General features: G+C 39.4%; 1 protein-coding gene across 2 annotated transcripts in view; it reads left to right on the top strand.

Moving 5' to 3' along the window:
• Positions 1-12,033, top strand: part of API5 (apoptosis inhibitor 5) — a 17,694-nt gene extending 5,661 nt beyond the window's left edge. For both annotated transcript variants that reach the window (XM_026794908.2, XM_005480137.4), the window contains exons 4-14: positions 569-634; positions 995-1,146; positions 2,485-2,691; positions 3,222-3,326; positions 4,018-4,107; positions 4,683-4,864; positions 6,039-6,132; positions 6,621-6,677; positions 7,728-7,804; positions 8,142-8,278; positions 9,886-12,033. In XM_026794908.2, coding sequence (XP_026650709.1) covers positions 569-634; positions 995-1,146; positions 2,485-2,691; positions 3,222-3,326; positions 4,018-4,107; positions 4,683-4,864; positions 6,039-6,132; positions 6,621-6,677; positions 7,728-7,804; positions 8,142-8,278; positions 9,886-9,965 — 1,247 coding nt within the window. In that variant the 3' untranslated portion in view covers positions 9,966-12,033. The remainder of the gene's footprint in view (positions 1-568; positions 635-994; positions 1,147-2,484; positions 2,692-3,221; positions 3,327-4,017; positions 4,108-4,682; positions 4,865-6,038; positions 6,133-6,620; positions 6,678-7,727; positions 7,805-8,141; positions 8,279-9,885) is intronic.

Below are 12,033 nucleotides of genomic sequence, written 5' to 3'. Positions count from 1 at the left end.
GCATTTTTGGTGCAAAATTACTTTGGGGGTAAATTCAGAATTTAATATACATTTAATCTCAGTAAGTTATAAAGTACTAAATATTAGGTGTTTAAACTTCTGTTAAAACTCCATCGTTAAGACTCTGGGCTTCTCAAGAAGATAGGTTTTGGTTTGGGTTTTTTGAGATTTATGCATTCCTTCATTTAGTTGAACAGAGAAATACTGTAGATTAATAATGAGTTTAAAAATAAATAACTATGTATTTTACATAAATTAAATGAAAGCTTGTTTATTAAAATAACTAAGTGTATAGATTAATAACTTCCCTTCAAGTTTTCAGTCCTATCAAGTTTTAAGTTTTAGTTTTGGTAGGGAGACTAAAGTGGCAAATAGCTTTTCTTTTGCTTCCAACTTTCATAATCATGGCTTTGAACTTCCTCAGCCTAATAGTTTTTAAAAATACAGGTTATGCTGTTTATAGGTAAATGCTGAGGACAGAATTCTTGTGCAGTATTAGCCTTTTTGGTTTTCTGCCCTTACCTTTCCATTTCAAGTGTATGTATATGAATTTTTTTTCTCTCTCCAGATGATTCTGCAGAATTCAATTTGGTGAACAATGCCTTGCTCAGTATATTTAAGATGGATGCTAAAGGTAAAGGACAGGTTTTTCTATACATGGCTTTTATTAATACTTTGCAATCTGTAGTAGGATGAGAACAGGACTCAATTTTGTATCTTGTTAGTACAGTGTGAAAGTGAGATGCACACTAATTGTTTGGTTTTGCAAGCAATGCTGAACTTTATAACTGTGGATCTGAATTATGCAGACTAATAAAAGAGTGTGAAGTTTTATGTCAAGATATATGAAAATTGTATTTTTTTAAAGTTAGTATACCATTTATTTTAAAATGTTTCATGGAATAGTAAAAGAGGAAATTTCTTCTTTCTGTGTAAATGGTCCAGGTCATAACTTCTAAAATAATTTATGTTACCCAATTTATTCTTCATTCAGGGACTTTGGGAGGTTTATTCAGTCAGATTCTTCAGGGAGAGGATATTGTGAGGGAGAGAGCCATTAAGTTCCTTTCTACAAAACTGAAAACTTTACCAGAGGAAGTGATGACAAAGGAGGTGGAGGAGTTCATATTGACTGAATCAAAGAAGGTGAGAGTTTGATTTCAGTTCAAATTCAAGTATTGTTCAACCATCCCTTGTCATTGGTGTTGCTTTGGAGGTCTGTTTGAGCATTGTACAAATGTGATCTTGCACTTATCTATTCTGATACTCCAAAGTTTGCAGCATTTTTCGTGTGGTAATGCTAAAATCATGGCTCTTCTAATTTTGTAGGAGTGACTTTGATTAGAAATGGACCCAGTCATTCACATTGGAAAGGGTCTTTGAGAGATGGTTCAGCTCAGGGAATCATGCTCAGCTGAATTCACATCAGACTTCCTGGTGCTTTTTCCAGTTGGGTTTTGAAAACTTCCTATGAAGGAGAGTTCCTGTACTCTCTGGGCAACCAGCTTCAATGTTCAGTTGTCCTCAAGAGATGGTTTTTTTCCCACTATCAGTTGAGACCTCCCATTTTAGTTTTGTGTCACTGTTTCATTTTGACCATGTCCATCTCATCAAAGAACCTGGCTGCTATGGGCAGTGTCTTGCTCTGAAGTGTTGGAAGATTAGTTGGTTTGCTCCACCCACATACAGGTCTCTTCCTTTACGCTGGAAAAACCTGATTGCCTTAGGTTCCCTTCATAGTTCATGTGCTCTATACACAGATCACCTTGTTGATTTACCTTCCTAAAGCTTATCAAGCACTTCCTCATACAGGAGAGCCCAGCACCAGGTGTAGTATTCCAGATTTGGTCAGATGAGGGCCCAGCCAAGGACCTGTCAGTCTTCTGTCCCTTTGTTTCCCTTGGTCTGTGCTCTTGTCCTTGGCCCAGAGCACTGCTTGTCAGGCAGGGTATGGTGCTGTCGCTGGTGTTCAGCCTGCTGTCCCCCAGAACCCTCCGTCTTCTCAGCAGAGCAGTTCCCCAGCCAGTCAGTCCCCTGCATGTGCTGATGCAGGGAAGTTGCTTCACAGGTGCAGGACTTGGCCTCTGTCTTGGTAGAATCTTAGGAGATTTCCATGCATTCCCTAAGCTGAGAAAGATGCAAAAAGTTTTAAAACAAGCAGTAATGAGTAGATACTTGTTGAACATTTTTTCTGCCTGAAGCATTTGATTTTTGTTAGATAGGAATTTGTTCTCAACAAATACTTGTTTTAGAATTAAAAAACCTGTTTCCTATGCACAACTTGATGACAGTTGCTTTGATTTGTAGTGCATTCAATTATACTGAATGTTTTCATGTGTTCCTTCAAACTTGTGTTTTTAAATTACTAAGTGTTAAATTTAAATGCTAAATATTTGCATACTTTACCTTTTCAAATCCAGTAGGTTTGACTTGGAGGCTTGCAAATTGCCACCACAAAAATACATTTTCTGATTTTCTCTTAAGGTTCTGGAAGATGTGACAGGCGAGGAATTTGTTCTGTTCATGAAAATATTGTCTGGATTGAAAAGCCTACAGACAGTCAGCGGGAGACAGCAGCTGGTGGAGCTGGTGGCTGAGCAGGCTGACCTGGAACAGACGTTCAATCCGTCAGATACGGACTGCGTGGACAGACTCCTGCAGTGCACTCGGCAGGCAGTGCCCCTGTTCTCAGTATGTATTTGTGTGCTGTGCATGAGGACTGTTGAGGAGTTAATGGCTTTAGTGTCCCCAATGGTTATGTTTGAAAGACCACAAATCAGTACTTTTCCACCTTTAACCTCTAATGTATGCAAATGTTGGAAAACATCCTTAAAGCCTCCAAACACAAAGATACTTTGTTGTTTTCTCTTGTCTTTTCAAATTTAAGCTGTTACAGTGAATTACGACAAGATTTTCACATTATTTTGTATTCATTTGATTATTTCAAGTCTAGTGCCAGGCAATTGCAGAGCTTAAGGGCCTATTCTTGGGTTGCAAGCAATCTTTTCAGCTGCTGTTGTGGTCATCCTCTGAATTTAGGCTGCCTGCAAGGTCTGGGTCTTAGGAATAAGAGGGAAATTTCATAAAGCTTTAAGGTACAGCTGTGAGGCAGGCATTTATAAGAGTGGAGGGGGGATGGGAGAAAAACATTTAGCCTCTTCAGACTCAAGACTAACATGAATTAAGTGTGATTGTTTGTTTGTGGGCTTGTTATTTTTCAGAAAAATGTTCATTCCACAAAATTTGTTACTTATTTCTGTGAGCATGTTCTGCCAAACCTCAGCTCTTTGACTACTCTGGTGGAGGGTCTTGATATCCAGTTAGAGGTAAGCCAAAGCTAAAATGTCTTTCAAATAGTGAAAAATAACCATCCTAGATAAAGACCCCTATTTTAAAAATCACAGGCTCTTTCCTCAAGTAGTTTTCATTTCTTGGCTTGTAGGAAAAATAGCTGCACTAGAAAAAACATTTGCTCTTTTGAGGCATGACTTAGCATTGCCTTTTAAAGCATGTGTCATCTGTCCCAAGCTTTTGAAGCAAGGTAGAATAAGTAGATCAGTGTAATCATTTTTATATTACTCTCGATTTTTGTTTAAGCACATAGCATTTACTGAAATGATGGTTGCACAGTTTGGGCTAATTTAGTCTCCTAAGGGAGTGGCTTAATGTCTGTAATTTTGTTAACATTAATCAGTGCTATGGCTTCAGTTAGATCTCTGTGGCTCTCACTTGAAGGTGAGCTGTGCTGCAGATGTGGGAGATTAAGTTTTGTTTACTTGTTGACTAATGCTTGTTGGGATTAGACATGCAAACCTGTGTTTCTCTTTACAGACAGGAAAAACAAATTAGGCATGTTCTTCCTTGAATTGCTTCCTGCTGTTTTGGGAGGGGTTTAGTTGTAATAGCTGGCCTCTACTGTGACAGCCATCACTGTGATGTGATAATTGATTTCAGGTTGAATGTTAAACTTGTCTACTTTCAGTTAACACACAAAAACCTGGCTATCCTTATGTGTAGGTCTTGAAGCTTCTTGCTGAAATGAGTTCATTTTGTGGTGATATGGAAAAGCTTGAATCAAATTTGAAGAAGCTGTTTGATAAATTGCTGGTAAGACTAATTCAGTTTTTATTCCTGTAAAACACTAAGAAATTAAGTTTTCATCAAAGCAAGTTATTTTTATGTATTCATCTCTTTATCCTTTTTCTGAAGTGGCTATTTCAGAGATGGTCCTGTCCACTGATAGAATGTTGAACATAATTTTGTCATTTAAAGCCTTTGTAGGTAGAGAGCTGTTACCTGAATAATGTTTTTAATCATGTAAATTCATGTATGTTTCTTCTTTTGAAATTTCATAGTCATGAGAGACTCGTGTTGATGTCATTAAACACTGTCTCTGCACTGACAATTCTAAGCAAATTCAGCGCTATTTCAGAAGCATTGGTGCAGTACATTATTGCTTCCTGTGGTAGTTGTGCCACCATAGTATTTCCTCTGAGTCAAGTCACAGAAGTGTAGGTAAACCACCTACACCAGGACTTTATTCAGTACTTCATCCATTAGTATAGAGATGGTGGATACCTCTTAAATTGTCAGCACAGATAAATCATCCAATTCAAACACTGAAAGAGCAGTCATTCAGCATAAATGTGTCTCATGCATTTGTTTTCCTTTCTGTTCTTCAGGAGTATATGCCACTCCCACCAGAGGAAGCAGAAAATGGGGAAAATGCTGGCAATGAAGAGCCCAAGTTGCAATTCAGTTATGTGGAGTGTTTATTGTATAGCTTCCATCAGCTAGGTCGCAAACTTCCAGACTTCCTCACAGCCAAGCTGAATGCAGAGAAATTGAAAGACTTCAAAATCAGGTAATGGTTTAGAGGCAAGTGTTAATGTTCTGTTACAAGGTGTTTGTTAAAAAATGTTAGTGGAGTTCCTCGGGACTCAGTACTGGGGCCCGTCCTATTCAACATCTTTATCAGTTACTTGGCTGAGGAGATGGGCTGCATCCTCAGTAAGTTTGTGGGTGGCACCAAGCTGAGTGGGAGTGTTGATCAGCTGAAAGGTAGGAAGGCTCTGCAGAGGGTTTTGGACAGGCTGAATCGATGGGCTAAGGACAACTGCATAAGATTTAATAAGGTGGAGTGCTGGGTCCTGCAGCTGGGTCACAACAACCCTATGTAGCACTGCAGCCTTGGGCCAGAGTGCCTTGAGAGCTGATCAGCAGAAAGGGGCTTGGAGGTGCTGGCTGGCAGCCGGCTGGCTGTGAGCCAGCAGTGTGCCCAGGTGGCTGAGAGACCAATGACATCCAGACCTGTATCAAGAGGCCAGCAGGACCAGGACAGTGATTGTCCCCCTGTACTCGACACTGGTGGTGCCTCACCTCACTTCAGAAAGGACATTGAGGTGCTGGAGTGCGTCCAGAGAAGGGCAGTGGAGTTGCGGAAGGGTCTGGAGCACAAGTTCTCATGAGGAGTGGCTGAGGGAGTAGGGGCTGTTCAGTCTGGAGAAAAGGAGGCTCAGAGAGGACCTCATTGACCTCTACAGCTGCCTGACTGGAGGTTGTAGTGAGGTAGGAGTTGATCTCTTCTGCCATGTCTCAACTGAAAGGATGAGGAAATGGTCTTATGTTGCACCAGGAAAAGGGTCAGATTAGATACTAGAGAAAAAAATTTTACCGGAGGAGTGGTTGGGCACTGGAATAAGTTGCCCTGGAATAAGTTGCCCTGGGAGGTACTGGAATCACTGTCTCAGGAAGTGTTCAAGAGGCATCTGGATGTGGCACTTAGGGGTATGGTGTAGGTGTGACAGTTGGATTAGTTTGATCCTATAGGTCTCTTCCAACCTTTGCAATTCTCCGACTCTACAGAGGTGTGAATTATTGTCTGGATGCTAAAGAAGCACAAATCAGATTGATGGAAGTCTTACTTGAGCATTTTTCCTGAAGGGGAAAGAAACAAGATTACAGCTTCCCTTTGCTTATGCTTTTATTTCTACAGGACTGGGTAAATTTTACTAAGGGATTGCTTTTAAATGTTTTAGGCTACAGTATTTTGCTCGAGGATTGCAGGTGTATATCCGACAGCTTCGTCTGGCACTTCAAGGAAAAACAGGAGAAGCTTTGAAAACAGAGGAGGTAAGAATTGTTCAGGAATTCGGATTTTCTAATTTTGAGCTTACTGAAAGAACCATAGGCTACAGACAGTTTTAAGTATGCAAATAGATTAAGGGAATAATAGTGCTAACATTGCAAGTGCATGTTACCTTATGCTACATTTTGCAAGTGAAAATGATCTGGTTTTGACTTTTAGCTGCTTGCTGCAGCCACATGTATTTGGTTTAATTGTGCTCTGTGCTTTGTTTTGAAGGGGAGATTTTCATATGTTGAACGAAAAAAAAAAACACAGTGGGAACTGCACTGGAAAATTAAAAGCAACTGGTTAGTGTGAAACTACAAGAATGTTAAAAGCAGCTGTGATGAAAACTTGAAAGTGTACACACCTTTCACTATCACTGTTACTATAGCAATTCACTAGGAAGAGCAATGAGTTTAATGTTATGGCTTCGTGTAATGAGGTTGGCATAAAGCTACTAGATGCTCATTGGTGTCTGTTTTTTTTACAGAACAAGATTAAAGTGGTTGCCTTGAAAATAACCAATAACATTAATGTTTTAATCAAGGTAAGTGCTCACATTATGAAGGACTAAATTCCCACTGCAGAGTAACCTATGCAGAAGAAAGGAATAGATTTGAACCAAGTTGTTGTGTGGTATTGTGTTAATTGGTGGCAGCCAGCTCAGAGTTGGTGCTGCTTTACTTTTTCTGAAGAGATGTGGACTTGCTGATCGTGCTAGCAGCTTAGCTTTTGCTGCTAATTTTCTTGGGATAGGGTGTGGACACACTTTCTTACTGTACTAATTGTCCCCAGGAAAAGACCACCTTGCTTCTTCAGGGGTCTCTGGACTTTCTTGTCATTTCCCTTTCCTGCAGTGTTAGTGAGGAGCATGGAATAGTGCAGAGACATGCAAGGAGATCTAAAGGAGGGAGGAGGCAAAGCAAGCTTCTGTATAGAACCTGCTTCTCCAAAACGCCTAGAAGAGATGGGCTGCAAGAAATAGACTTTCATCTGGAGCCTATGAAACCATTCTGATTTCTTCTAACGCCCTTTTCCTCTCTTTTTTCACTCTCACTTCCCACAATGAACCAAAAACTTGGCCCACCATATTGAGAAGCCTATCTTGTACCATCATAGGGATAGCAGGTGTCTTCCAGCAGGAGCCACTCTAGCTCATTGTAAGGTGCTTGATGTGCACAGGGAAGGACAGAAGTCCTGGGCTTTCTCTGCAGATGCCCCATTCCTTGGAACATTCAAGGCTGGATTAGATAGGTGTCTGAGCAACCTGATCTAGTGGAAGATGTCCCAGCTCATTGCAGGGTCATTGAAGTAGATGGCATTTAAACATCCTTCCAACCCAACCTAGTGTGTGATTCTCTGTTTGGTCAGTGTAAGACACTACTCTGCTAAGATAAATCCTACTTGAATTTCCTAGTAAAGGCAGCCAGATAAGGCAGTGTTCTACTGCCTTCTCTCTCTGCCATGGGACTAAAGGGTTTTAAATTATTGGAAAGTAGTGGTTATTCTAGAGTCTAGTAAGTAAGTAGCTGAAATTTTGAAGTGCAATCAACATAAATTTAACTGTGGAATAAACTGTCCTTTTCTGCATCCATAGGATCTCTTCCACATTCCTCCTTCTTATAAAAGTACAGTTACATTGTCCTGGAAACCAGTACAGAAGGCAGATGCAAGGTAAGAGTTCTTCATACAGTAAAAGAAAAACAGTGGGGTTTATTTTGTAAACAGTAAAAATTAACCTTCCAAGCTGTGTCTGTACAATATAGACAGCAGGTGAGGTAAAAGTTTCACATCAGAAATAACACCCATCCTGTGGCAGTGGAGAGATGCTCTTAGTCTTGGTTTAGAGATACTAAAGACAATCAACTGGAGGCTCTTCTGAGACACTGTTATTCAGGGCATCATCATTGGCTGCTGCTGGCTTCCAGTGGTTAATCTTTGTGGCTGAGCTACTATTACTGTACTTGTCACCATAGGGGTGTAATGATGTGTTTTTCTTTTCTTCTGTCAGTCAAAAAAGAGCAAGTGAAGATACAACTTCAAGTTCACCCCCAAAGAAAGCTTCAGCAGGACCAAAAAGAGATGCCAGGCAAATATACAATCCTCCCAGTGGAAAATACAGCAGTAACCTGGGTAGTTTTTCTTACGGTAAGTTAGGCAGCTTGGAAAAACTTTGTCTAGTGACAGTTGTGTCTTGGGCTGGGGTGAATAAATACCACTTTCATGGAAGATCAAATTGTACTGCCATGAATTTTTGTTTGTGCTGGTCTCTTCCTAGCTGTTGATGTATTGCAGTGTTTGAATGTTACCAGCCTTAAGACGACTTAAGTCATTTGCAAGTTAGTTTTAGTAGTGTTTTAATACCTAGTTAGTAATTGAACTGTTGTGTTCTCTGTTATGACACACAGTGCACCAGTTTCCCATTGAACAGGCCAGTTGCAGCAAATGGCAGAGCTGGGTCACCTCCTGTCATACAACTGGGCCTGTGCTGCATTCCTATTACAGCCACTGCTGATGTTGCAGACCTGATCCAGAAGTTCTGGGAGTTGCCAGTTCACTGTGCACGCACACAGTTATATCCTTGTGCTCCCAGTCACACTGAATCTGCCTTGCTGCGAGTCATGTTTTCGGGTGAAGCACAAGAGCAGTTGCAGACTGAATGAGTAGGACCAGCAATGGCAGCAGCCCGTTCCTGTCTTTCCTGTAGGCCCATTGGTCCTACCTCTGGCAAGTAAAGTCTGCTATGGCAAATTGTCACCCACGGCCATGAGTTGAAAAACTATTACAAAGCTTTGGCAGATATATAAAGCTAAGAGGAGAGATAACACCATCTGAAAATTTCTTATTCTAGACATCAGGTGACACACCTGTGTCTTTTAAGATAAGCTTGTAATCCTGCAGGTCTAAAGACTGGGAAGCATTCAACCAGAAATGTTTTATTACTTGCTACTGTTTCTTGTTAGTGAGATGCTTTAGCCTAGTCAGTCAGCTCCTGATTTCTGTAGTCTTTAAAACCAGCATGAAGTTCTCTCTGTATTTTAATATAAACTGTATTTTAAGACTATACATGAAGAGAAATCATGAAAGGGGAATGAGGGTTTGGTACGCCTTCAAACAAATCCAAAGAAATTATATAAACTTTTTAAGTTTTGTGTTATTGGGTAATTTTTTGCTGTGATCAGATGTGTTCTTAACAAAGAGAAAGGAAAAACTTTCTACAGTATCAAATAGTTTGTGTGGTATCCATGTCTAGCTAGGATTCGTGACTGAATGATGGTATCAGCCCCAGAAAAAAAGAATAGTATGCTGGTGGTAACTTAAGGATAGGAAAGGACAGAGAGAGAGACAAAATTCTGGTTTTCCATAGTTTTATAAAATCACTAGTAGCAAGTCAGAGCAACACCTCAAGGTTAATATTGTGTTATTGAACAGAAGGAAGAGCTAGGCAGCCAGCTTTCTATCTGTGGTGATAGATTGGCCCAAATATAGTCCTAAATTACAGGGACAGTTATGTATCAGAGTATTAGTATGCAGAAAGGCTCCACTTAATTTGGATGGGCTCATTCTCCTGACCTCCTTTTAAAAGTCAGCGGGGTCCATTTTCCATCAGAAAATAACTCAGCAATCTCATGGCCCATAAGGAGGCATAGCCTCAGAGATTGAAGTTACCCTTCAGAACCTCCAGATCCTGCTGTTCAGTTTGGATCTGTATACAGCATAAAACCTTCCTGAAAAGTTGTGACTCTTTATTTCAGAGCAAAGAGGTGGTTTCCGGGGTGGACGAGGAAGAGGCTGGGGAGGACGTGGCAATCGCAGCCGAGGAAGAATCTACTGAGAAGACTGCTAAATCTTGCATGCCCCTGAAGGGCTGAAGTGAAAGTGCTACTCAGCAAGTTTGCTTGGAGCATTGTTTTCTTCAAAGACTGCCTTCCATTGAGACTGACTTAAATGTTCTTTATACCTTTGTATGTATGATCTACTTTTCTAACGGACTACAACTTGTCCATAGTGAAACTACAACTGTATTTTTGGATGCTTACAGTCAGCAGTTTTGGGTTCTTACTTTTGAAGTGTCTTCAAGATTCAAAATTGGAAAAGAGCATAGATGTTTCATCAAAAGCTGCATCTTGACAATTTGTATATTAACCTAAAAGTCAGCTACTGCATAACTGAAATATATAATTGAGTTTATGTATTAAGTAATGGACAGGAAAGGCATGACAACCGAGATATGTGTTAGATAAGCTTAGCAGCTGAAGTAATCCTTTCCTCATCTGTAACCATATTTTGCAATATGTGGAGAAGAGTACCATTGTTAAATTTGCTTTGATTTACTTTCTTTAATTGAATTGAATTAAATACATGCTGGTTTTTTAAAGTTTGCAACATGGCTGGAAATCTGTTCTGCTTGTAGCATGAAGCATTCTTACTTAGAGATGTGGAGAATGTGGCGTTTTTTGGTTTGCACATCTTACTCTTCTCCGTGCATTGTAACACAAAAGTGATGTTTTTGAAAATTAATTTTTAATGTTTAATATGAATATGTGCATATAGTTATGCCGTGAAATCTCAGTAAATGAATAGCATAAAAAACCAAAACAGTAAATGACGAATTATTTCAGGAATGGGTAAAGACTGATGCAGTGATTAAGCTTCATAGACTGGAGCTGGACCATAGGTGTTTCTGGCTCTTTTCTGTTTTATGCAGATTTCTGGATTAGTTGGCACTTGAGGGTGGGCTGATTGGTTGGTTTTTCTTGTTTTGTGATTTTTGTGTGTGTGTGTTTTGGTTCTTTTTTTTAACCAATAGTTGCATTTAAAAATATATAAATAAAACTGTATTTTGGGTAACATTGAAAAATTCCAGCTACATAGTTCAATTCAGGTGGAAAAGTTAACAATTCCATGCTATTTTTTCCATAGCAACTTGAGATTTTTATTTACTGATGTGCACCCAGAAAATACAATGTAAGAGCACAATGTTGTTTTGTTTTTTTTTATTCTCACCACTCAAAATTTTAACTTCTCAGGTCATTCAACATTGTAAAGGAATTAGTATATAGTAAAAAGAAGTCAAAACAGGAAAAGAATTTTAATTAAGTGTTCCAGAGCATGTTGATGTAAAATACCTTAGGCTTTAGAAGAGTGAATACTTCTTACCTTCCTTTTTTTTGCCCAGTGATATCCACAAAAGGTGATGTTTCCCCACCCTAGTTGCATTTGTATTTGCTTGTGAATCTCATTCAGGTGTTTTCATTAACACTCTTTAATATTTATCACTACAATCAGAAGGCCAGAATACCAAAATTATGTCAAAGTTAGAAACATTGCTGAGGATGCTAAATTCAAAGTCTGTTTTTGCTGAACTCTGCAGCAGTAGGTAGGAAACTTTGGACATTCCAGGACATGTGAGCTGACTGTATTTCTTGTTACATGCCAGCTGCTAAACTCTGATTTGTCATTAAAACCATGAAACTTGGCTAGAAGAAATTTGTCAGGTCAAAATGTCACTCTGAAAATAGGCACTAGATATGTAATAAGCTTCTACTGGGAGGAAAAAAAAAGGAAAAAGAAAAGACATTTTGCACTTGTGGCTATAATTGGTATTTTGAGGGGATTTAATAATGTAATCCCAAAGCCTAAACACAGCTTGTATTTAGACTAGTAACTAGGTACTAGCAGCTGCTTTTCTCACTGAATTTTGGGTGAGTTTTCTTTGTGTGACTCCTGTACTTCAGAGGTGATGTGCAAAGCTCTTGTGGCCTCAGAAGTAGTTAGATCATTTTTCCCCAGTTTCCTATCTAATTTTAACATAGTGAGTTCTTGTGGAAACACCTGTTTACCATCTTGTTGAATTGTAAATGTTCCCTTACAGCTTTGGAATAAATTCATTTTGTAATTTT

This window comes from Zonotrichia albicollis, chromosome 6 (assembly GCF_047830755.1).
Source record: "Zonotrichia albicollis isolate bZonAlb1 chromosome 6, bZonAlb1.hap1, whole genome shotgun sequence".
NCBI classification, from domain to species: Eukaryota; Metazoa; Chordata; class Aves; order Passeriformes; family Passerellidae; genus Zonotrichia; species Zonotrichia albicollis.
The sequence above is the reverse complement of the archived record's forward strand: the minus strand, read 5'-3'. Positions and strand labels throughout refer to the sequence as shown.